This window comes from Chaetura pelagica, unplaced genomic scaffold, assembly GCF_000747805.2.
Source record: "Chaetura pelagica isolate M959 unplaced genomic scaffold, ChaPel_1.0 scaffold383, whole genome shotgun sequence".
Classification (NCBI taxonomy): Eukaryota; Metazoa; Chordata; class Aves; order Apodiformes; family Apodidae; genus Chaetura; species Chaetura pelagica.
The window spans coordinates 487,384-513,647 of NW_009952804.1; the positions used below are offsets into that span (position 1 = coordinate 487,384).

General features: G+C 41.9%; 1 protein-coding gene across 4 annotated transcripts in view; it reads right to left on the reverse strand.

Moving 5' to 3' along the window:
• Positions 1-579: 579 nt before the first annotated feature.
• The window catches only part of EBF2 (early B-cell factor 2), a 133,099-nt gene continuing 107,414 nt past the window's right edge, over positions 580-26,264 (reverse strand). The window contains exons 8-17 of one of the 4 annotated variants that reach the window (XM_009995005.1): positions 24,452-24,569; positions 22,568-22,698; positions 21,864-21,990; positions 13,366-13,454; positions 12,569-12,634; positions 12,309-12,486; positions 11,061-11,063; positions 10,698-10,881; positions 9,741-9,832; positions 586-1,126 (exon numbers count right to left, since the gene is read on the reverse strand). In XM_009995005.1, the coding sequence (XP_009993307.1) occupies positions 1,095-1,126; positions 9,741-9,832; positions 10,698-10,881; positions 11,061-11,063; positions 12,309-12,486; positions 12,569-12,634; positions 13,366-13,454; positions 21,864-21,990; positions 22,568-22,698; positions 24,452-24,569 (1,020 nt within the window). In that variant the 3' untranslated portion in view covers positions 586-1,094. Of the gene's footprint in view, positions 1,127-9,740; positions 9,909-10,695; positions 10,882-11,060; positions 11,064-12,308; positions 12,487-12,568; positions 12,635-13,365; positions 13,455-21,863; positions 21,991-22,567; positions 22,726-24,451; positions 24,570-26,264 lie in introns of all 4 variants that reach the window. The other 3 variants (XM_009995003.1, XM_009995004.1, XM_009995002.1) reach the window with 3 other exon arrangements.

Below are 26,264 nucleotides of genomic sequence, written 5' to 3' on the forward strand. Positions count from 1 at the left end.
CTTAATTGACACATTGAATCTAGAAAATCAACTCAGTACCTCATGAAAACGCTGGTTCCTGTAAACCCTTAAGTGCTGCTCATTTGCCAGGAGGGTCTTTGAAACCTACCAGTTAATCTCAGTACCTGAATATTTTAATTGAAACAAACAAAAAATGGCAGGGGGAGGAGGGTGAAAATCCATACATGACTTAGTGACCTGAATACCACAATGTAGCTAAAAGTTTGTGATGGTTTTGTTGATCAGGAAGAATCTTACATATCTTTGCACATTAATTCAGTCAGAGGGAAGAAGTGAGGAGCAATTGCAGCAGTAATAATATATCTCAAACTTATCACTACATTTTTGCATCATTTTTCTTCATTGTACAACTGGAGGAAAAAATCCAAAAAAGGGTTTAATTTTCTACCTCTACATACAATAAGTTACAAGTTTATTTATTTAAATAATTGTAAAACATCTTACATTTTTTAAAGAGGTTAAACTATAAGCAAATACACACATACACCGAAGTTCCATCATTCATGTCAGTTTGTCCTAGAAATTCTCTCATGCTGGTACCCTGTTTTGTTGAAATCTTTTTTCTGCATAAACTAAATCGATATCTGAAAGGCTCCATAGAAAATAGAAACTTCAACTTTTTTCCCCTACAAAGTAAAACAAATTGTATCCAAAATATCAAGCTTGAATCATTTTGCCAATTCCTTTCTCCTTTCGATATTTTACAAATCTTAGGAAGGTTTCGTGTCTTTCAAGAAAGACTTTACACTTCTGATTCCATCCTTCTGTTGTTCGTCCTGGCTCTTGGCTGATTCTTCTTTCATTCCCAATGTTTTAGGAGTTGATGTGGTTGTCAGAAATATGAAACAGGTAAAAGATGCAGACTTCTAGCTTGTCCAATCCATAAAAAATGTTCCTTATTTTTTTTTTCTCCTGGGCCTGGCTTTCCCCCCAAAAAGAGCTTGTAGTGCTATTATTTTTTTCTTTTTAGTGGTCCATCACAATAAGTAGTTTTGTGCTGTAAAAGAAAAAGGGAAAAAAAAAAAAAAAAAGAGGAAAAAAGGGAAGAGGGAGAGAGCAAAGCTGCCTCTGCCTTACATCGGGGGAACGACAAGACCAGTCATGGCTGAAAAAGAAAATTGACAGAGAGGAAATTCTGGTCAGTTTTTATGGAACAAAATAGATTTGAGCCCTTCACCCTTCTGTGTGCAGTCATGTATCACAGCAGGGGCCTCACCTGCAGTTAAACTTCAGGGGTTTTAAATGATTTTATGCTTTAGTGAGAAGTAAGATGGTGAGGCTGAGGCTGAGCAGGACCACAGCCAGTGGGCAACGTGCTGATCCACAGCAAATTCACCAAGAACCTGAGGCCTTTCTCGAGCTGAACGCTCACATTCTTGCAAACTAGATGATCTTTAAGCTCTCTTCCAACCCAAACTATTCTGTGATTCTATTAATGATTCTAAAACCAGCATGGAACAGAGTCTGTCACTTCCCACCAACCTGCTCATTTGCTTGCAGGAAGGGTTATGTTGGGAGGGAGGGAAGCTGTGACAGCAAATGGGAATGTGCCCTGGGCTGCTCACGGACTGTGCCAGAGAATTCCAAGTCCCCACTCCCTGGACACTGACCAGGGCTGGGGTTTCTAATTTAGTTTCAGAGGAAATGATGGCCCAGCCATTCGTTCTTGCTTGGTTTGCCCCATATGTCTGAATCACTGTAGTCTTACCTGGCACATTCCCAGAGCACTGGGCTTATGTAAATTATTTATTAGTCACTCTCACTGCCTTTAATTGCAGCTATATTCTTCAGACCTGACAACAGCAACATTTGAAGCTGCCTGGAACTGGTGCTGTTCCCAAAGGTTTTGAGGGGTAAGTTAAGTTTATATGTATTTATATAACAAATGAGTGAGTCATAATTTCAAAGGGGCCTCAGTGCAGTGCAAGGTCCTAATCCTGCAAAGATTTATGTTCACTGAAATTTGTGGGATTATTCATGTGTTTAAAGACCTGTCCTGTGAGAATGAATTTCACCCTTATGTTCCTAGTGTTTAAAAGAATGCTTAGGGCAAGATCCTCAGCTAACATGACTCCTTTATTGGAGCTGTGCTGATATTAAACAACTGTGGGTATGGGCTATGATTTAATACAATAGGAAAATAAATATTTTCATATTTTGTTACTGAGTGGGGCTAGAAGTCCCTGCCAATTTTGACACAGCTGAAAGAGAAAGTGAAACTGAACAGTCTTAAGCATCTACTTTTTAAAATTGCTTAGAAATTTGCTATTTGTCAATCAGGCAATTTTTCAAGCAGGCAATTTACATAACCCTAAATAAAGTAGTTAAATATTTATATACCTGTTTTGATTTTTTTTTTGGGGGGGAGAAGAAGAGATTTTCTGGTCATGCTAAGGAGGCTGCTCCTTTCCTCCTCCTCACCCCCAAACCCATAAAAACGCCCCTCGGGGCAGTGTCCCAGCCCTCTCCCCGTGCACCGACCACTCTCCTCCTCTCCTCCAGCAAGGAAGGAGGGATCCCAGCGCCCTGCTGGGCTGGCACCCCAGGGGTGCCCTCAGCTGCTCCCCCAGCCCCAGGGATCCCACCAGCTCCGCCCGTGTCTGTGCTTCCTCAGCTGCTCCAGGCAAAATCAGCCAGGTTTGCTCAAAGCATTTAAACTGTTTGTCTATGGAAACGTGGCTCGGGCTCTTGCCTGAAGCAAAGAGAGGAGCAGTAGCACAGCCGGGCTGTTCCCCTGCGCAGAGGGGTCAGGCTCTGGCTGCTCAAAGGGGCTGTGCAGGGGCAGCAGAGCCTGGCACAACCAGCCTGGCTTCATTTGAGCCATGCAGGGTCCATTGCCACTGTACCCTGGACTCTCTTCCCTGGGGGACAGGCCATATTGGCATAAATGTTTTTTTTCCTGAGCCTGTTGTTATCAACAGCATTCATCTTTATTTATTTATTTTTGTTAACCAAGGAAAGCCTCTTCCAGCCAATCAAAGCAAAGATCAAGCCTGAGTTTCTGCAATTGCTCTTCAAGAATATTTTAAGACTAGTTGTAAATGCATAATTTTGGAAAGTTCTTAAAGTGCAGGGGAAGTACAAGTTATCCAGCAGTCCTGGACTCAGCCTAGTGATGGCAACAGCAAAGCTGCCACCTGCAATCAGGAGGAGATTGTTACAGGGGCTCTGGAGTTCCCTCCTCTGCCTCCCTGTCCTTCCTCCTGAGCAAGTACCAAGTCCCTGCTTTCCTCTCCTTACTTTTGTCCCCCCCCAGCCCAAGTCTGTTTTGTCATTCCAGGTTGGAAGTGCTCCAGAGCAGAGCTACTCCTCACAAGTTGTTTGGATGGAACCTGTCTGTGGCAAAATTCAGGTAAAACTCGTCATCTATCTATATAAAACAATATATTTATTATAATAATATCTTATATATAGCACAGAAAGCACAAGCCAAGCCTGTTTCAGTGGCATTTCATCCTAGTGCTGCAACTTCCCCTCTTCCCACAACACCTGCTTTTCCACAGCTCATCTCACCAGCTTTGCTCTGTGCCTCTCTCTCTTTACATACCCTCATCTGCTGCTTCCACCCCACCTCCCCTCCCCTCTGGGGCTCCACTGTCAAAAGCCTCTATTCCCAGCCTGTATCACTTCTTATTGAATGTTTGTGAGGTTTGGATTAAGGTCTTACACTGCTAGCAAAGCTGTAATTATTTTTGCCTGTATTACTATATATTGAATCGATGTAACTTTTCAATAAAGGTGGTTCAATGCAGGACACTCCCTGATGAGTTGGGAATATAGAAACCACAGTCATTATCCCAGAGGGTCTTTTTTTTTTTTTCCCCTTCTTTCTTCGAGGGAAATGGAAAAAGAATTAGAGATGAGCCTTATTGTATTAACCCTGACAGCTTGCAATTATCAGCTGAAACACTTGATTAAAATTGTCACAAGGTTGGAGAATTTTTTTATAAATAAATAATCAAACATGGATAGTACCCAGATGCTATGGTGATAGGCACCTTTAATGGGTGCAATTAATAATGATCATAAGCCTAGTGTGTACAAGTAGCCCCTGAAAATGCTGTTTTCCTTTGTACTGGAGAAGAACTGCAATTCCAACAGCCCTTTGGTAGGAATTGGAAAGGGGCTTAGTGCTGTGTGTGTGCACACATGTGCACATCCTGAGCCTGTTCTTCAGGCCTACTTTAAAAGCTGAGCTGTCTGGAGGAGAGGGGTGTGGAGCATCTTCAACCACTGTCATCTAAAATGTCTTGCTCTCTCATTGGTTTTCCTCTCCAGGCACTAAGTTTCCAGCAAACTCCAGTCCTACAGTCCCACAGGTCTTAGAAGAGGTGAATGAAGAGCTCCAGTGGTGCTTCTTTGAGCCCCTTCACTGGATGTTCCTGCCCTGCAGGGCCAGAAGCAGCAGCAGGAGCAGCCCCTGGCCCAGGTGGGTTTGCACAGGGGGTCAGGGAGCTGCTGGCACAGACCCTGTCACCTGTCCCAGGGCAGCTCCTCCCTGCAGGCTCTGACACCAGCCAATGGGCAGTTCCACTTCCAGTATTAAGACCACAGAGATCTTTATAGAACAACACACCCATTTCTTATCTATCATTTATTACTATGTAATTAATAACTGAAAATTATAGAGAAAAGAAAGCATTTTCAGAGGAAAGCAGAGCTGCCTTCCTTGAGCAGAAACCATCAGTGGCTGGGATGAAGGGCACCATCATCCTCCCAACTGCCACGTGAGTGAGCTGAATTACAGCTTCTGGGAAGGATGGTTACAACTAAGGCACTAAAAAGCAGCCAAAAGCTGCACATTTCTTCCTAGGTAATTTATTTTTTGTTCCTCCATAGAACATAAACTTTTTCTGCAGCAATCCTTCTGTATTTGGATGGAATATTTTAATTCATCTGTTCCTGATCATCTCATACAGGAAAGAGATCTATCAATAAGCAGTGGTTTTGTCTCTATTACATGAGAAGCAGGTTAACCCCATAGTTTTTGACAAGTGTATTCAAAAAATCTAAACAAAACCTTGGACAGCTGAGAGATGGGAGAAGTTACCTTGGCCTCTGAGTTACACTGATGTAGTTAGTGACTGTCTCACCAGGTGCTGTGTCTGCACAAAAGGCTCCTGAACAGGTATTTTTATTTCATTTTAATTAAAAACACCCTTAAAAATCAAAATATGTGTTTGCAAAGTCATATATGCATTAGTTTAATTATTAAAGTGCACAGGAATGTACAGCCACTCTGTAGTTTTATATTTTTCCAATTATGCTTAAAAGGATATATATAATTTATACAACATTATATATATGTAATATATATAATTATATAAATATATAATAACACTATAATTATGTATATTTTATATATCTGTAATTCCACTATACTACATTTTTATCTGCAAAAGAAAAATCAGTATTCACTCTTACCCAATATCCCCCTTTCAGTGTGTGGCACCTGGCAGTCTGGAATATTTTCTTCCACTAAAAAAATGCAGGTTTTTGTTTTCTTCCATTAAAAATGGAGCTCTTTTCCAGCCTAAATAAGCCTGTGACATATGATGAGCTACTAAAATTAACATCCCATCAAATGTAAGACAAGTAATTAATAGTAACAGGAGATATTTTTGTTCAGTGAAGTGTTAGGAAGAAGTTTTAAATATCTCTTAATGTTTTCTGTATTTGGAGCAGCCTGTGCTGCTGACAGCTCTGCCAGTGAACTGGGGAGAAAAATGTACTTGATCTTTCCAATATATCAGATTTAATCAGATGACAGATAGATATTGTTCATATATATTGAAATGATGTAAATGTCATTTGCAGCCTTTGCCATCCTTAAAACACTGTCTAGGCTTTGGAATCACTCTGACTCAGTCACTCAGTGGGCACAAGCCCATTGCTGAACACTCTGAGCATGGAAGTGGCCCAGGTATGTTTACCTGGTTACAATCTCAGTGGAGAATTACTTCCAAATGCTGTGTCTGAAGTGTTGCTGGAGCCAGGCTTTGACATGGAGCAGCAGGTGAGGCACTGGAATGTACCAACCAGGAGCCACTGCCCTGTAAACGTGAGCCACTCCATCTGATTCCCAGCCCTTCCCAACTTCTCCCTCAGTACCTGGTTGCACAGCCTTTAATGCAAGGGGACTGGAGCCCCCAGAGCTGTTGACACCTCTGACTTTGTCAAGACAAGATACTAAAAATTAGGGTCTTCAACTCACATACCTGTGCTCCTTTAGGGAATAGTGCAGATGTCCCCTCTGCTAAGCTGAGACACTCCCTAAGGGAATCAGACTTGGATACCTTTTGGGTTGGCTCCGATCCCGATGGTTAATGGCACATCTGACCTTCTGGGGCTTGCCTGCTAGTCCTTGTACTGAGCTTGCATGTTTATGTTGAGATGTGCTGAGCTGGCCAAAGGTAATCTGGGCAGTCAGCAGTCCATGCTGCTCCAGCAGGTTCCAATTTGCTTTTCCTATCAGCTCCCATCTGAGAGGAGATGAGGAGGCATTTGGGTACGGAGCTGCCGTGGGGTGTCACATCATGTTCCATCTTCCAGGGGCCTCTCTAAACTGCTCTGACACGTGATGAGGAGGGAGCCCACAAGTTTCTGACCAGGATCACCTGCTCTCAATTTGGAGGGTATATGGGAGTGAGTGGTGCTCAGTATGGATTGCTGCTTCTCCACCCACCATGTCCTGTTACACTGCAGGAATGTACATCAGCTGGCAGGTGGAAGAGGTAAGCAGGACAACATGGGAGGTTATCCAAGGGGATTCCACATGCCTGGGCTGGCTTGTGCAGCCCAAAGCTGAAAGCCAGTAGATACACAAATTTCACACCTACCTAATACTTCTGGTTTACAAAATATTTTCTACCAGCTGTCCTATTCTCTCCAGCAGCTGTTAAGCATCACCAAGACTCTCTTCCCAAAATACATTATCAGGAAAAAAATTCCAGCAGTACTGTAAACTGACTGGAATAATAGGGATTCTAACCTGAGGATGAAGCTTGTACAGCTCTTTCTGTTCAGATCAGTTTTAATCCAGGCCTAAACACTGCTGTGCTCAGCACATGTGGGGGCTGCATTTTCATTGCTGCTTCTAAGCAGAGTGCCATGCCCTGAGGTGCTGGGAGCATTTCTAATATTCTCATTGCAACAGGATGCAGTAAGTAGGATGGAGACTGTATCACCAGGAAATTTTTGCCTCCAAACAAAAGACATAGTCAAAGTACTTTGCAAACATTGCATTAAAACTCAGAATAAAAAATAATCCCCATATGGGAGATGTTTTCTCCATAGGGTGGGGAAATTCCAAGACAATGTCAGAACTGTTGCCTTACTGCTTTGGGAAGGAGCCTGCACATGCTTGCTATTCTGTCTCCATCACTATTTACTGATGCCTAAATTTGAGAAATAAAGAAAGGAATGGCATGACCAGCACACCTGTTCTATTGTTACAGTACAGGGTGATGGCCCAGCAGAGGAGATGAACACCATCCCCTTGCTGCAGCACAGTAAGTCCAGTCAAGAAGCTTCTTTGGGGCCCTCCTGTTGACTTCCTGGCCACATCTGTCTGTCAACACTGTGGGAAAGTTAATTTGGATATCAGGCTGTGTCTATCTGGATCCCTTCCAAAGCATATGCTCCCCAGCTTGCATCAATTTGAATATTTCATTTAAGAAGAAGAATTTGCATCTATGGCTGAACTAGTTAAATGGTTACAAAGACCTGGCATCACAAACCTTGGGCAGACATGTTCAACTGCTGCCTTTGCTGTGAGTCACACCTGGTGCTGCTGCTGCCTGAGTGACAAGTCCCACTGCACCAGGTATTGTATCTGCTGAAAACTTACTTAAATAGCAGTTGTAGCCTGTTACCTGTATTTATCTATCAGGGTGTTGGTGCACAAGATCCCCCACAACAAGTTTATCTGGGCCCAAGTCTCTGCATCTCAATATGCATAAGCTATTTCAGAGAGTCATCATAACCTTGATTGATAGATGAACCCTGAATGGCTCAAGAGTGGGCTTGTGTCAGTTAAATGCATGGATGTGAGGACTGGGTTTTTAGCTTTTGAGATTTTATGCTATACTTGATATTAAACTGCCATTTGTAGAATCTCTTATCAATTGCTGATTTACAGATTGGATAAAATATGTTGTAAAAACACTAAATGGTGCCCAGTAATCTGCCTGTTTACAAAAGGGTTAAATTAGATATAAACTATTGCTAAGCAGAGTCTTGAGCAGACAGGACAGACATAGTAGATTAAGGAAAACCATTAACTTAAATAAAAAGTCAGTTGTTTTTTTTAATCTGTCCTTTTTGTATCTCCCAGAAACAATCTAAATTATTCTCTCACTGCACTGATTTGTGGTTAGAACCACCTTAGGTGACTTCTTAGTATGTTTAACTTCAGAGACTTCAGTCTATTCTGGAGGCACTCATTTGTCTTTAGATTATAGCACTGTCCAACTGGCTTAAGACAAGCAAGCAAATTATTCTGAAGTTGATGGGCCTTCATGGTTAAATGTTTAACTAAATCAGTTTAAAATTATATTACTTTGAAATAGTTCCTTAAAGCAGCTAAACCTCTCATTTTCTATAAAAATGCAGTGAAATCAATGCAGACCAGGTAGGGACAATGACCCTTTAGACACTATGATCATAAAAAACATTAATAAAGATAAACCCATTTTTAAACAGTTTACATAAATAGCTACAGCTTTTGGACCAGCAACACTTTCTACAGCTATAGTTTTTAAAATGGCTTCAAATCCTTCTTTTAATCTTCTTGAAACTGAGTGGAAAAGAAATTCTATTCTCTGTCAACATGACAGCTGTGAAATTACATGAGTAGATCAATGTCTTTCATTAAGGTGGAGAAGATGATCTTAAACCACAGAATTTAGTGTAATTGGGGCAGGGGAAGAAGCTGTTTCAGATATACAGCAGAATTCTCTAAGTTAGCTTTTAAAAATGTAATTGTTTTTGTCCAACACACCGAGAATTTCCTTATTATATAAAATAATCACAGGTTATGTAAGTCCCTGTGGCCCAGCTAAGGATTTATAATGCACCGAGATCAACAGGTGTGGTTTGTAGGGCTCATTTTAGAATTACCACTGCCTCTTGGCATGGCTGAATTCCCAGAGTTGTGTTTCCTCTGGTATCTCTAGTGGAGTCTGAAGGAGCCAGATGACTCCTCAGGCCCTATAAAGGGGTTTTTATGGAGACTTGGAGCGTATTTATGTGCCGCGCACCCCCCAGCCCATCAGAGCAAGAATGGAGCACAGGTTTCCATTCTTATCTTAATACTCACATTTGTTTTGCAGATCACCTTTAAAAAGGCTGTAAAATTCCTGGTCTGAGCCTAAACCTTGCAGCAGGTTTCAGGACAGGGGCTGTTCAGAGCTGGTGTTAACTCTGCAGGGCAGAGGGTTGTTTTACAAGGCCCTGAAGCCCCAGGAGGAGTCATTCCTCACAAAGCGCTGGCACTGGAATGCAGCCTGGGTCAGATCCTTCTTGGTGTACATGAGTGTCTGTCCCCTGTCGTTTTAAAACCAGTCAGAGCCTGGAGCACTGCTTTAATCCCCTTGGACAGGGTCAGGTTTGCACTGCTGAGTCCTGTCATGTCACTATTCAGCTAATTCCTGCATTTGCCCAGACTCACACACTGTGCTTTACAAGTGCAGCTGAATATTAATGGTGTATTTTCTTACCTCTAAACCCATTTCCATTGCCACTGGAGCAGGCAGGAGAAGGAGACCCTTGGGGTCTGATGACAGGAGCAAAGGCACTCTTCTGTTTGACAGCAGGGAAGACGGAAGAGGAGAATGGAAGGATGGAAGAAGTGCTGGAGGAGCCAACTGTTGGACTTGAAGACATTACTGCAAAAGAGAAGAGTGAATCCTCATCAGAAATACAATCACAGAACAGCAAAAATCATCATCACTGCAAAGTGGGTCAGTCCTCATGCAGACAATGTGAATGTAAGTAAAATTCCATAATCCTGTGCAGGGTGTTGGGTGTTTTCTGGTGTTTTCTATCCTGACACCATGAGCAGCTGTATCCTCAGTAAACTACAGTGTAGGTAAAATATCAAACAACTCAGTAAAAAGGCGTTTAACTGTTCATCCTTTTCTATATATCCTACACACACACTCACTCTTGCCAGAGGGAAATCAAGGCATGAAAGGAACAGAGAGCTGCTCATGGTAAAACTAAAAATGCACTAATACTGATTTCTAGAATTTATTCCACTGTTGCAGTATTTCTGGTTAACAAGGTAATACAGTTTCACAGGAAATGAACCCACAATTCAGCTCTCAGTTATTGCTAATAGAGGTCATACACATAAACATATTTTAGAGTGACTTTTAAGTAATGTCTATGCTAAAAGTGATGGCTATTTGCTTAATAACCTGAAGTTGTAAATCCTTCTGTAGCTCCCATTGTGGCCTTTGCCACTTAGGAACCTGTAGAAGGATAAAAACATGAAGGAGCCACAAGTAGGATTCAATATTCCTCTGTTCTGGAAATAGGGGACCATTTTCTAATCCAGACTGAAAACCAGCACACCAATCAGCACAAAAATCTTAGCTAAACCCTGAGAACTTCTCTCCAAAGGCATCACTTGCTGTTGTCCCTGTGCCCAGGGAAGGGAGCAGCACTCACAGCCGTAGGGGGATCCGGTGGGGGAGCCGTTGATGAAGCCGGGCGAGCCCGGCACGCCCAGGTTGGACATGGGGACGTTGCTGTAGCCATTCATGCTGTTGCTGGAGGTGCTGTAGTTGGACTGTTGAGGGGTGGAGCTGGATGAGTAACCTCGGGGTGAGATGCTGCTGGTATTCCGGATGTAACCTGAAAATCAACATGTTTCGCAGTACATCAAGGGATTTGGCTTCTGACTTTCTCCTGTATTATCCCTGCTTAAATAAATTACTTCTTTAAATCCAGATTAATTAAAACATTTAAGCTAGTGCCACTGCTTCCATGCTTTCAAGTTAAGGAATATCAAGTTTTAAATCAATGTGAGAAACCAACTGATGTATCTTCTTCTAATGTAATACATGAGTTACAGAATATCACTGATGTGTATTTTTCTAATATATAACTGAGTTATAGAATATAACTGATGTATATTTTTCCAATAACAGTTGACTTGTTAAAAGTTGAAGTGTGTCTTAAGACCTGGCAAAAACAAAGTGTGTGGCTCATCTTTTTCTAAGGTAGAATTTATAATATGTGTGGGGTTTTCTACAATTTTAGAAGGTTATACTGTTCAAATGATGGTTATGAGGTGCTACTGTTAGTTCTACTGCAATGATTATTAGGATATCTTTTTCAAATTATTGATGAATTACAGCTACAGCAAGTACATTACTAAGGGCAATTATCCCCATATATAAGTTTGCAGCCTTTGAAGATACACTATTTGGGGGAAGAAAGAAACTGTAACTAAAAAACAATTTTTTACTTAAAACAAAATCATAAATATTTAAGAACCAAAATTCAGGCTCTTTTTTCTCCAGAAAGAGACCTGGAAAACACAACAGCTCTCAGCCTTAAAACAAAAGGCAACTATTACAGCTGCAGAAGAATTTTCCCTAGAAAACTTTTCATCAGAACATGTGGTCCAGTAAGTACTTTAAAAGTGCTAACAGTTATCAGGTCAGATTATTTCTTCCCATTTATATTATGAACCTAAATATAAATATTTATAAATATAAAAGTAAAATATTGTTATTATTATTATTCAGGGCCTGGAAATACCTTATTTAAAAAACCCAGCAAAATTATTAACATGATGCCTTCTGACATGGCACATGTCATATTAACTTCATGCTGTAAACATGTCATTTTATGGCATGTTTTCCTAACAATAATATATCTGGAGTAAATGTAACACACAAACCAGATGCAAGTTGGTAAAAATAACACTGAAGATGCAGCTTGAAAAAAAAGAATTCCCCACCTCTTTAACTGAGAGAGGGTTTTTTCTGTTGCTGTCCTTGTCTTTTATGAAAACAAATAACAACAACAAAAGAGATGTAGAGGGGAGCAGGGAGAGAATTCAGGATTAAGTTGGTATCAAAAAAACACATAAAAATAATTTCAGCCATAGCTGCTGTGCTGCCTGGAGCAGACACATGTCAACACAGAGCTGTGTCCAACTCTGACAGATCAAAACCACCTTCCTGAGCAGGTAGACAAGTTGAGGAACTAGTATGGGAACAACTGAGATTCATTTCTTAATTGTTTAGCACCACCAAACTTGCAGTGCTTACCTTGGTTGTTCCCCTGTGTTGACTCTGAAATGCTGACTCCTAACTGGCTCCCGTAGGAGTTGATTCCCATCATGCTGCTGTGAGCAGGAGAGCTGGACAGGGCTGGGATCTGGGCAGGATTCCTGGGGACACTGTAGAGAGCTTCTGCAATGTCTGCAGCTCGTTTCAGGATGATGTCCTGCAGGAGGAAAGGGACAAGCTCAGAACCAGGTTTATCCCTGACCCGGAGCCACGGCCCTGGCAAGGGCAGCCACGCTGACCTGGTTGTTGTGTGGTGTCCCATACAGGGCTTCAACTAGGTCAGCAGCTCGTTTCAGCAGCATTTCCTGCAGGATGAGCAGATGCATTAAACGGACATTTTTAACAGAAAAGGTTTTTCAATGCAAAACCACGTGCTAGTCATTTCTGGAACGTGTGTCTTTGTGTGTGGCCATTCTGGAAACTGGGTCCCTCACAGAGCTCTTCCCTGCGGAACTGACCCCACTGGAGCATCTCAAAGGAGACATCCCCGAATCCTCGGGCCCTTTGGGAGCAGGGAGGTCAGGGGCGGAGCTGAGCGGAGCTCTCCAGAGTCCTGACCCGCTCCCGGCCCCTGCACCGCGGGGACAATTCCAGCCTCCCCGCGGGCCAGGGAGGCAGCGTCAGGGCTACAGAAAATACAGGAAGATACAGAAAAAACCCCCCTGTTTCACGCCAGGGGTGCTGCCCATCCTGCTGCTGGAAAAACTGAGCGTTATGTGGGTTTTAGTAGCAGATGAGACCTCTGGAACAAATCCCTCCTGTCTGCCACGTGTCAGTTATGTGCCATTATGGAGAAATGCAAAGGACCATGAGCATGCACTGGGAAGATGAGCTGCACTGGACTCACTTCAGCAGCAACAGAAGTTCACAGTGTTAGAGCTCTGACTGATAAAAATTACTCTTCACTGTGGGTTCTACATGATCAAACTCCTAGTTGCACCTACAACTAACTGGTGAATTTATGATCAGATGTAGTTGTCATTTAATATGAAACAACATATTACTTGGCTCAATAAAGTGCTTAAAAATATTTTACCTTAGCTAGTCTTTCAGGGTCACCAGGATGCCTTGGGATGACCTTTTGCAGCCTTTGGAAACCATAATCTATGGTAGGTTCATTTAAAGCTGAAAGGAAAACAGAAAAAAAAAACCCAAACCATATTATATGAGTACATACCTGGGTAAGTCTTCTCGGTTTCATAACTAGAGAAGATGGATTTCACAGCCTGGCCATAGAAAACTGCTCCTTGCCCAGTTCCTAGGTGGATCCTGCTCAGGTGAGCCCTGAACACTGTCTAGGACAGGCTGGAGTAGGAAGAGAAGCTTTACCAGAACTTCTGCAGGGGGATCCCTCATCTCTTTTCAGAGATAACAACACTTCCTGTGCCACTAAGAAAGCTGAACACACAAAGCTGTTAACATTGCACCATGTGACACAGAGCAGGTCCCCTGACTCCTGGTACCCCAGCTCCACCCATTTAATTGTACAGCTGGTTCTGTCATTATCTGTATAATGAACTGCATGGTGATCCAGGACAAACCCTCAGTGTGTCTGTCATCTGTTAAAGAATTAGTGACACCTTCCTGCTTACAGCCAGGCCTTGACAGAATCCCCTGCATCCAAGTGTGCACCCAGGTGTGCTCAGCCCCCCCGTGCCTGCTTATTCTGGTGGGCACAGAGACTTGAGTCTACAGGCTCATTTTCTGCCAGAATTCCAAAAAATGCATTCAGAGGTATTCATGTGTAAGCAAATGACAAAATGTATGTGCCTGCTATTTGCAAACCTCCTGACTGAAGGTATTCCAAAGGGTTACACTACTGAGCTTGGCTTAATAAGGGAACAAAAAAGCATGACTTAAAACTACTCCAGTTTCCAGTGCTGATTTCTCACCATCCATCAAAGGCTGAGTTAAGAATTTGAAAGATGCAGCAGGGAATTGTTGCCACAAAATACTCCTTTAAGGATATTTACTTTGCACAAAACTGACCAGTAAGATAGCAAGTTATGGTGCAAATGCAAATGAGAACAGGTTGGTTACACAGCCAGAAATCAAGAGTACCTTACTGCTCATCTAATAAACACACTAACTCCCCCCCCCCAACATTCTGCCATCACAAACTAGGGCACAGCTATTCATTAGACACACCAACTTCTTCAATTGTGTGGGGCTATTCTGCATACACAGCCACTTCACTGTAATGATGTTAATCTCTAGTGGATAAACTAGGTATTTTGACCCAGATCCTCAGTCAGTAATAGCTGGCAGAGCCCTGCTGGCATCGCTGATGATGCCATAAAACTTCAGACCCTTCAGTGATCTCTACTTTGAAACTGTGGCAATAATAAGCTTCTTTCTGATGATTCAAAATTAAACTCCAACTTAACACAGAAACTAACAGCCAGTTCTGTAGCATTCTGCACAGTCATAGGCTTTGACTGTCTCTAACACATCAGCATTACTAGCCTTTACTAACAGGCACAAGCACAATCTTTTAGCATTCCCTTATCCTTCAGAATGTGCACAAAAATTCAAACAACATATTCATGCTGAGAATCTTGCTAAGAATTCCACATGGTAACACATGTGAGTTATTCAGTGCTAGCATCTTTTGTCCTCTTGAACCATTTGTGCTTCTTTTGAAACAAAAGAATAGACATGAAATACCTAGTGACATCAGCCCAGCTGAACACACCTACTGGCAAGAGATGCTGATGGCACTTAGTGAATCTTCCAAACTATACACACCATCTTCCAGGGTAATAATGGTCTCAGACACCAGAAGTATGAAAACTATCAAGTGAGACAGCCTGTAACACTGATCCAGAGTCTCTGTTTATCTGTGTCTGTCTTTGGTAGAACAACATGAAGGTAAAAGGTCATATTCCCCACTGAGATACATTTTATATTTACTTTTTATTAAATAATTATGGCATGGCATGAAGTTTAAATATTACAGGAGATAATCAAGTGGGAATTGAGTAGAGAAAACCCAGACCTGAGAATTTAGTCTTGGCTATACTTAGAATGTCTTTGCTCTCCACTGGGAGCCATTCTGGTTTGCTTAAGGAGTTTAATAATACACATTTCAACTGCCACAGAATCTACATCCCATTTGGGAAGAGGGTTTCTTTTTTGGGGGGGTGGGTTTTTTTGCCAATAATCCTGAGAATTACAGGCCAATTCTCTCAAGAGCCTATACATCATTATGTGCCATTTCTCTTCTCGATTACAAGTCTAATCAGTTAAGTTATATATCTCAAACTAAGCAAAAAGCAACGTAAAATATATAGGAGTTTAAACATGCATGTATACATAGCTGACTAAAATAGCTAATGGGAACATACAAGATGCTAATTCAGGAAGAAGAAATTGGCTGTTATTCAAGAAACATTTTTCCAATGGATTGACATGGACATTTTCATTCTGATAGATAAATGGCAGCAAATCATTTCTCAACAATCCTGAATTGCTCTAAGGAGAGCTCAGCCATTTTGAATCTCTGTATTTATTATGTCTTTCAGCACAAAAGGCTGCAACAGAACTGCCTACTGCTAGTTTTACTCATTAATGGAACAAAAATATCTGTCAAATCTTGCTAAAAACCAACATCTGACATTTGGAGAAGTAAATGGTACCTTTTCAACTCAAGGGCAAGATGCAACCTCCAACAGCAGGTTTCAGTAGCTCCAGCACAACACCACTGCCACTGAGGAAGGAGCTACTGGGTCACTAGTGATTTATCTATGTGTTATATAGAAATGTCCCAAAATTATATCCAAATGCTCTGGGGTTCATGGATTGAGAGACCATAAAGGGGTCTGACACAGAAGCAGGCTGCTCATTATCTTCTACAAATCAGGTATCTGAAATTAACGCCCCAAGAAAACTGATCCAGGTGCAGCAAAACCCCTTTTGCAACTTTCAAATCCAGGGTTTCAGGCACAAGGTGCCTGTTCCATTTCCCAAAGCATAGCTTGAGAAGTTGTGCATGACATAATATAATGTATACAAAAAAAGAGTTCCTATCTAGTGAATAAATTGAAGTGTGGGTTTCACTCTAGCATAACTGTTCTAACAACAGGACAGTTACAGTCAGCAGTGGGGAGAGGTCTAAATGCCCCTCAGCCTGCCTGACTTCATTTCTGACAAGGCTCAGACAAGCTATGGAGCAGCTGCTTCTTTTGCATTGTTCCTTACCCTCCAAAATCCAGGCTTCCATTTTAAAAACAGGTCTCCAGCTCTTATGACTCACTTGAATAGGAAAAAAAATAAAATCTCACACTTGAGTAACTGATGCCATGACATCTGTCTGCATCTGCAAAACCTGAAACAACAGCTCAGTCCCATTCATCTCAACAGGGACTAACTCAGATACCCAATGATAACAGTGCTGACATTTAAAGTATTAATTATTTCACCACACATCAAAGCACATAAGACTGTTGAAGGAAGATGATGTTATGAAGATCTGCACAATTTACCATGAGTGACAGCTCATCCTGACACTGCCAGTGCACACCGTGGGAGATGTGCACTCTCCCTCTCCCCCCATCACGAAAGGGCCACAGCCAAGGACCTCAGCAAGGTTCTGCAGGTCAGCTTTGCTTTACCCCACAGAGCAGAATGAAGGGAGCAAGCCCTCTGCAAAGTAGCAATGAGAAGAATTTATGCCTCTAGAAATAACCTTATCCAGAACACCCAGCCAGAGGGAGCACAATGTTTGCAGTGGGATGCCTGACCTTCTTCAAGGTGTGAACAGGGAGGAAAAGGCACCAAAGGCCTTAAATGGCCAAATTCCAGCTTTGCATTAGTGATGACCTTCACTCAAGGCAGCAGTAAAGGATGCTTGGTATTGACCCTACAGAATAAAACCCTTGCTATAATCCTGCTCCCCTGGGCTTGGGAGGCACATCCACACTGGGCAGCCTGCTCTAAGGGACATGCTGTCATCCCAGATTGGAAGGATGATGCCAGAAGGGCACTGCAGGGCTCCTGGGTTGGGTTTGCTGTGTTGGTAGCTGCTGCAAACACCCTGCTCCCCACACAGCATTCCTCCCATGCCATGTGTCTTTACTAGGCTACAGCAGAGGCAGGGGCTGGTCTCTGCAAATGTTTCCTTCACAGCAATTGTGTTCTGACCAAAGGATCTTGCTCTTCCAATTTGCAGAGCTCACTGCATTCTTCTGAGTGTTGTTCCCACAAGCAGATAACAAGACCTTTTCAAAGGTACTTACAAGCTTTAGCAAACCAGTACCCTCCTATCCCTGGTACCTGGCATAGAGACTCACACAGCACAACCTGGGAGTCCAACATATCCTACAGATTATTTTATATTGCATTGCTCTGACAACTTAACCCCTGGAGGATTTCTGCTCGGCAAGGAAAATTATGTTCAAAATCTCCCTGATATACACATTGCCAGGTTAGCATCTCTACGAGACAGTAAATGCAGAGCTGTGATCAAACTGAAGATATAAAAGCCTACGAGACACATCCTCAGCTGGCGTAAACTGATGTAAGGGTTATTAAAGTCAAGGGAACTATAATAGAACTCCTCACAGTGGCAGAGTATTAAATTTGTGCAGTATTAAAAGCAGAGTATGAGGCTACTGCTAGATTACAGGCAGAGAACAAATGTCTTATTATGCCAGGAACAGGTGATAAAAGAAAAGTAATTCAGAAGCTGAAGATGTATGTGTAGCCCATAGTCTCACCAGATTAAGGTACACACAGGGACTAAATGTTTAGTTGTGGTGATTTAAAAATAGACTTTTTATCTCTCACTTTAAGTAGATGCTTAACTACTGCAGTATGTAAGTTGGTTCAGCAACTGCTATTACCATAAACCAAGCCATTTCTCTAGGTATTTGCTGTACTCTCCAGTACACTGTTAGATGTCCACAGAATCCTGTTGGTTTCACTCATAAAAGTTTTCCATCTGGGAACCTTATGGAAAAGGTCTACACATCACATTTTGGTGGTGAGAGGAATTTGATGGCTGAGTTGCAGCACCTGAATGATAGCACTTAGGAGTGGAAACGCTGACAGAACCATAACTCCAGCACTGCCAGCACAGCACACTCTGCAAGGAGCCTGTTATAAATACACATTACAGGACGCAGATGAGCTCCCATAACAGCTCCACTGTGGCATTTAGATTTACCCTTGAAATTTATATCTTATTTTTTATATTCATCTTTTCAGCAGTTTGTCATTTTCTTCTTCAAACAATCTGCATTATTGTGACTCTTTAAAAAAAGACTTCAAGTATAATCAGGTCAAACACTAATATTTGATTGTATATTAAATTTTGAAGGCATGGGCAGATACAACATTGACCAAGATCATTGTTTTTCTGTTTCCATGTTTCAGAAGACTATTGGTGCTCTGGTGATTAAAGGTGTCAGGGTTTAAGGCTACTTAGAAGACACTTAACACAAAAGTAAAATCACTGGACAGAAAATTGGTTCTATCCTAGCTCAAACCAGAACTCATGTTTTACAAAGGTCTTTCACTTAAATGAGTCAAGGTTTCAGATAACTATAAGTGGTTGATCTTTCTTTGTCCTTCTGTAGCAAGGTCTCATGTACAAAATGGAAGGAGGTGGCTTTCTGGAACTGGTTGCCCATGCCTGATTCAGCAAGGCCCTGATGGACCCTCTGAGGTCTGGTTTTATATCAATAATTATTCTTATTATACCTGGGAAGTACCTGAAGCCAACCACTCAGTGTTTTCCATATGACTTGACCCTTCGTGCTTTTCATCTGAGGTTGTATCTCAGCACTTAATAATTATGAAGGAGTTAATACGACCTGACCCTGAGAGCAGTGGGGCTTCTGGTTGTTGCTGTGTTACTAGTTCTGACAGAATGACATCTTCCCACACTTTTAGTTTGCAGGATTTCACACTTTTCAGTCTCCTAGACTGAATGTAAAGGGAAGGGATTTAGAGGAGAAATTCTCCTTTATAGTGGCAACTACAAGCCAGGAGGGAAGGTCTCTTGTGTCTCCAATCTTCCTGCATTCTCTGCTACATTAGCTACTAACTCTGTGTCAGCTCAGAGGAATATACAGGAAGATGAAGTGCTAGAAGTACTTGCAATCTGTTCTAGTCTGAGATGTCTCTGCTTGTTGTAGGGAGGCTGGACTAGATGGCCTTTAGAGGTCCCTTCCAACCCAAGACATTCTATAGTTCTATGATACCAAGAAAATAATGAAGTTCAATTACTACAAAAAGACCCCAGATTTTTATTGGGATGCACGGGACCACCTTAATAAATTATAAAACCTATTGACCTGTCCTCTTCAATATTTTATATGATACTTTTCTGCTGCACTCTACCCAACTAGCAGCCCTTCTGCAGCCTGCTATCCATGCACACCTGCATTTTGTGGGCAGTGGCATCTAAACAATCTGGTTTCCTGAGGCTGTTTTCTGGTAGCTTCTCTGCTGTCCAACAACATGGCTCAGCTCTTACCCTTTCCTTCAGTGGAGGATGCATTCAGATCTCTCTTATCATTTTCCAGTTTCACAAAAAAATGTGCTGGAACTCTGCATCTTTGATGCTCCTACCTTTCTGATAAAATCTCAGAAATTGGTCAAAGGGTTGAAAAGGTGTTGTGGAAGTCTTAAAGCAGGCAGAAGGACCTTGACTGTTTCAGAATCACAGCAGCTTTCTGAGAGCAGAGCCATGGAAAGCAAAATGAAAACAAAAAAAGCCACCCTGTTATTTTCATAGTTTAGAAGTTGTTTTTACTGATCTTAGCAGCAACAACCTGGGGGAATTGATTACACAGGTGAGCCTCTACCTAATAGCTGTGTTTATCTAACTTTGCCTGCCATGGTGGGAGAACTGCAGGTTCTTGACTAGACAGATTGAAAAGTTGTCTGCTCTCCCCTTGCTCTAACAGCTCAGCCTCTTCTGTGAAATGCTGCTGGTAGCATATGGCACTGAGCACCCACTCACTCCTCAGAGAATGCTAACAGATATCCCCATGCCAACAACAGCAGTAAGCCAGGGATAGGATATTTAACTTTCTTCCCTTCCGCTGGCTCCTACGTACATCTTCATGTCCTTTCTTGTGGAAGCACTCTAATTAACATGTCAAAGAACTGCACTGAAGTCTGACTCAAGTCCCCCCTAGCTGGTACAAGTAAGCCTGCCATTTAGAACAGCTTTACAATAATGAGACTTTTCTATTACACATCTCTCTATCACTCAATTCCCAAACCTCCTTCAGCACAGGTACCAACAGCACAGGGCTGGTGGCCCCCAGTACTGCTTGTGCTGAAGGCATTGCCAGAGCAAGGTGTCAAGAAGCAGAAAATGGCATAAAACAACTTCACATTTAAACCTGTAATAACAACTAAAGAACTAACACCCTCCCCCTCTCTGAAAGTAACCACACCAGGGCTACTTCACCCCTACAAGCTCTGTACTGCACATGAATCAATGTCTCAGTGAATAAAATGCCTTAAGACACACATCACTGACCACTAACTTAGCATGTGTACTAACAAAGGATATATAAAATGGCATAAGACAGTAACAGGAGCTTCACAAATCATAGGTTCTTTCTAAAGTCCTGAAGTGTCAGATTTTCAGTCAAATTTTTCTACTTCGGGAAAAACTCTAATTCATTCAACAGGTATTAAAGTTTTTCCCTTCAAGTTTTTAATAAAAAATGTCTTGGACCTTCATGATTATTTTTTAGTTAAATACGATTTAAAATGTAACAATTATGATATGCAAAGACTGGTTAGTGAAGATTGTTGGTAGCAAGAGGCTTAAAAAATTAAAATAAATCCTTCCATTTTGAGAAACCTGACTATGATTTGGTGAAAGTCATTCAACTTAAATATAAATCCACCTTTTAGAACTCAGTGCATCATTACCCCTCAGTCAGGCTTCAGAAACTTTAGTCTATACATTAGATGCCATCATTTTTACTGCTGATGCTGACAGTGCAAGGAGATGATCTTCTGGTCCCACCTGATTTATTTTTTTTCAGATCTATAATGTTCTCCAGCTAGAAGAGATGAATACAGGGCACTAAATAAGTTAATAATCCATTTAAGAATAAAAAAAGCCCAAAAGATTTATTTTCCACTCAGTTCACTGGCTTGTCTTGATACAAGATGCTCTCCCTTGTCCTCTGGGATTACCTTGAAAATGAAAGGTTAACCCCAGTGAGAGGAAAATGGAGAATAAATACAGTTATAAATAAAACATATTCCAGTATGTAGAACAATGCTATGGTGTCTGTCCATTCAATCCATCTACAGGCAGACACTTAATAAAACAGCATGAGCTTTTAATCTGGAGAAAATATTAACATGTGTAGTAGCAGTGCCTGAACACCCCTGCACAACAATGAAGCTATGTCCTGGTGTCCAAATGTCACCACTAGCAGAGTGGCCTTCAAACAGCAAGAGGCTAAAGAAAGCAAGCAAACAAGCAGGGAGTTGTCAACACTGGCTACCAAAACAAAGAGGCTTTGAGCTGGAGCTCCTCTAGTGCAAATCACCTACCTGTGTAAATAAACCTGCCTGGTGCACCTTTGCAGAACTGCTTGGATTTGTATGATAATGTCACTTCAACCACTCCTGGAATGTGACGTGGAGGTGTTTGCACTCGGATGGCATGAGGTGTGATAAGCTAGGGAAACACAGAAGGAGAGGCACTGTTATGACATGGCTGTGTTTTCCCCCCTGCTTTCTCTTTTCACCCTCCATTTGCTTTAATCAAATGTTTAAGCAAATATTTTTTATTTCTATATAGGAGACACTACAGAGCAGGCAAGTGATACACCTGGTGTAGTTTCTTGCCTCCAGGAGAGAAAGACACATTTTAAGATAAATTGTGGTAAGGAAAATTATACTGCTTATGCCTGTTGGTTAATTACTGGCTTATTTCTGGACCCAGAGGGAGTTCTTCCTCCTTCCCAAAATCTAACCCTTTCTTTACTCCTTTGCCTTTATCTGTCTCCAAACACACAGAATGGTTCAGTTCCATTCTGCACACTGAGCAGTTGGCCTCAAGACTATCCCACAGCCAAAAGCTCCACAGCTGAAACCTGTTCCCTGAATTTCCCTCACACAGGTTTGTGTGGCCTGCCTTACCCACCACCATTTTTGTACCACTGTTGGAACAGGAATTAACACTGTTTTCTCCACACTTTCCTCAGAAAATGAGTGTTTCTTCAGTGTAGCAAGAGGGAGGCACCTCTACCTACCTCACTCCATACAAGCATGGTTCCAAAGACAACTTGCAGCCCATCAAAGAAGTTGTCTCCAATAATGATCACCATGGCTCCCCCTGTGGTCCAGCCTTCACTCGGGCTGATTGCTTTGATGCACGGTGTGGCTAAACAAAACAAAGCACACAGCACAACTTCAGGTTATGGTGGTGTTTTTTACTTGCCCTCAGCCAGCTTTCAGATTTTGCTACACTGGGTGCAAACCCTTGCAGCAGGTTCTGTGCACACTGAGCAGTTCTAAGTCATCCTGATGCAAACTGTAGCTTTGAGCAGCTTCCCCTGCCCACTGGAGTTTCTGCTTCACAGCTCACAAGAATTCCCTGCTGCTGACAAAGGCCTAGGACAAGTCCCCTCCAACCATTCACCCATGAAGGCTGCTTTACCATTCCATGAAGCCCAGTAATAAATAAATAAGTAAAAGTATGTTTTCTGCCCTGCTAGTGTTAATTACTTGCCTATTCATTACCAGCACTTAACATCGTGTCGTTAAAGCCTAACAGGCCAACTGCAGTGGGTGTAAAAATGAAATGCTTAAGTGATTGTGCAGAGGCTGTTTAAAAAAGCCCCCACTCATTAGCATGTGCTCACACAAAAGCTAAACCCTGTGGAAAGAGAGGGAGATTAAGATTTATTAAGTTTATCAATAGGTAGAAAGGATATGGGACTATCAAATGTTTCTTCCAATTCCTATCAGGACACAATTTCTAATAATTTTCTGGATTTTACAGAGTAGATTTTTTTTTCTTCTCTCTTCCATATGTTCAAGGCCTCTGGACTATACATCCCATCAGGAACCCAATATGGTTTCCAGGCCATAACCAAAGTCAATCCATCACTCCATTCCCAATGTTGACAGGGTCAGAGGTGGAGGGGAACTTTGGCAGTGCTCCAAAAACATGAGACTCCTTTGAACAGCCAGTCAATCACATCCAATCAGTCAAGGAAAAACTGGATGGCTTCCTAGGCTAGGAATCCTGGGATTTTCCTTCTACCATTTCACTGCCCGCTGGGGGAGAATTAACACCACTCTGAATTCTTTACTGATTCAATCATTTTCTTCCAGTTCATTAATTCTTCTTTTAGGTTGATACAGGGCACAGTTAAGAAGTGGGGCAGCAAAACATTATAATGAAATAATATCCTTGCTTGTCTTTTCTACTAACATCACTAGCTCTTCTCACTTTCACTAGCTGCAGGGGAGGGCAGAGCAGACACTGATAGCATTTTCCAGTAATTTGGAGAACTGTCTGTGAGAGAGGTGGAATGTGCTGGTAATGAATGTGTGGGAAGAGGGAGAGGAGGGGCCAAGCATTTTGAAGCTTAACAGATACAAGTATTGGTAATTGCTTTAATATAGTCCAAAACCCATCCTGTAGCTGGCCATGAGTCTTGCTTAGCCAAACAAACTAGAATCAATTAGTGTCAGCTTCCTTCTGTGCATTGTTATGCTTTGCACATAGTTTGTTTAAGGGAACTAGTGACACTTTTTCATACACATCTTGTGCTGTAACAGTTCTGTTTAACTAAGATGTCATGTTGCCTAATTTGCCTGAAATCAAATCTACCCCGGCTGAACGAGAAGGCTGAAATTTAGATAATACTTAGTGTTTCTGTGGTTTTCATCTTTGCAGCTCCAACTAATTAATAAACTGAGGGAGGGAAGGGGGAGCCAGCCCCTTAGATGTTAAGAGGATCATATTTTGCATGCAGTAGACACTTTTCCTGCCTCTTCTTTCTCCGAACCCCCTGAGGTTATGCAGTTCCCCCTTAGCTCTCCTTCCCTCCTGCAAACAAATAGAAATTGAAGAATGGGCAAGATGCTTTTGCATTCGTGTCCTGTTCTTCACAGAAATATCCTACCTTCTGAGGGGTCAAGTCTCCTTGCTCTCCGTCCATGCTTGGAGTTGTTGTGAACAAACATGTTGTCAGACACTGCCAGCACGTGCCCATCAACATTGACTGTTGTGGATAGCACAACCTGGGTGTTTTGAAAAAGAGAAGGAAAAAGAGGCAGGTAAACAATTTGCTTGGAAATTCAAGTTGTTAAGTATTAATGATTCAGTTTTGTTAAAACTGTTCTGTTTGTCAAATGGCATCACGTCCTGCAGGTTTCACTCCCTAGCAAGAAGGGAAGAAAATACTCTCAGCCTTCATTCTATGCATGAATTCTATTTCACGTTGCATCCTAAGGGCCATATAAAGTCCTCACTGTATAATGAACCAGCTACTGCAGATGGCCCTAAATTTGGTTTCCTATGATGCACTGCAGCATAGCTGATGGCAAAGAGGTCTATATGCACCAACCAGGAGGGCAGGCTGCAGAGCACCACGGTGACTTGCCCTCTGCTACAGACATGCAGATCCAGAGCCATCTGCTGCACTGCACAGACGTGCAAATGTATCTGCTCTGGAAATACAGGTCTCCATTGACTGAACAAAATGGAAACTCCTACTTTGTGAAAACAGTACATGATACCAGGTCTGCTTTTTGACCTGTGCATGCTTAGTGCCTCTTGAAAATCCTCTGAGCCCAAGGACCTCAAATCAAGCAGCAGTTTTTAAACCTGAGCATCCATGACTTGTGTTGCTGGGCCCATGAATTCTTAAGAGAAAGTAACTCTATACATTAATAATTCCATTTAGTTTTCCCTCTACCATACAGTACCCAATAAATCCAGAAATATATGTGCCTTTACACCACAAACTCCTAGGAAAAAAAAAACAACAAAGAAGATGCAACTTATTGAAACTTTCAGATGAAAAAAAACAAACCCTGTTTTAACTGCTGAAAGAAGATGCAACTTATTGAAACTTTCAGATTTCATCCCTTAGTGTAAATCAGCTTAACTCCACTCAGTGCCACACACCTACAGTCATGCCCAGCTACTGAGAATCTGCCCCTGGATTTGGTCAAATTGTCACACATACAGTTGTCACAGCCTAGGTAAGAGAATGTCAAGCACCAATTGTTGATAAAACCACACTCAGCACATAGCAGGGGAAACCTTGCCCCCCTGCAGGATTATGCTAGCTTAAAGTATACTTTCTTTCTTGACACAAGTTTAATTCATTCCAAAAGGCTCTTGTCATGCTGTACTCTCCTACTTCTCAAGCATTCTTGTCACAAAATGTGTTGCTTTTGTGTGCCAACTGATTTCATCATTGCACATTTGGGTGGAGTGAGACTCCAAAATCCAAGGCGAACGTTTCCCGCATGACATAGCTGAGCCCACTCAGATGCACTTCATTATTTTCCCTTAAACAATGGAAATAAATTTTAATCTCTCACTGGCCAGCACAAAGCACACTGTGACAACAGGGGAATAGACCTGAATTATTCCAGTGTCTGAAATATTTACGACAAGTGTTCAAATTGTAACCAAATGTAAATAAAAAGGGTATCCTGTATATACAGTTTCACTATATAATATATACATATCTGACCTCACAGACACACAGTACCTATGTGATAAACACACACCCACATGCTCTCAGTATGAGATCTTCATAAGATATGCAGACCTCAAGACACACTCCCTGCCTGAATAACCATGTGGGTGTAAATGTTGTGCACAACACAAGAGCCACATTTCAGTAAGAGCTGTAAGGATCCCTGTAGCACAGAGAAGCCCAAGAAATAGTGGTGAGAATCCTCTGTTCCCTCAGCCAGCAG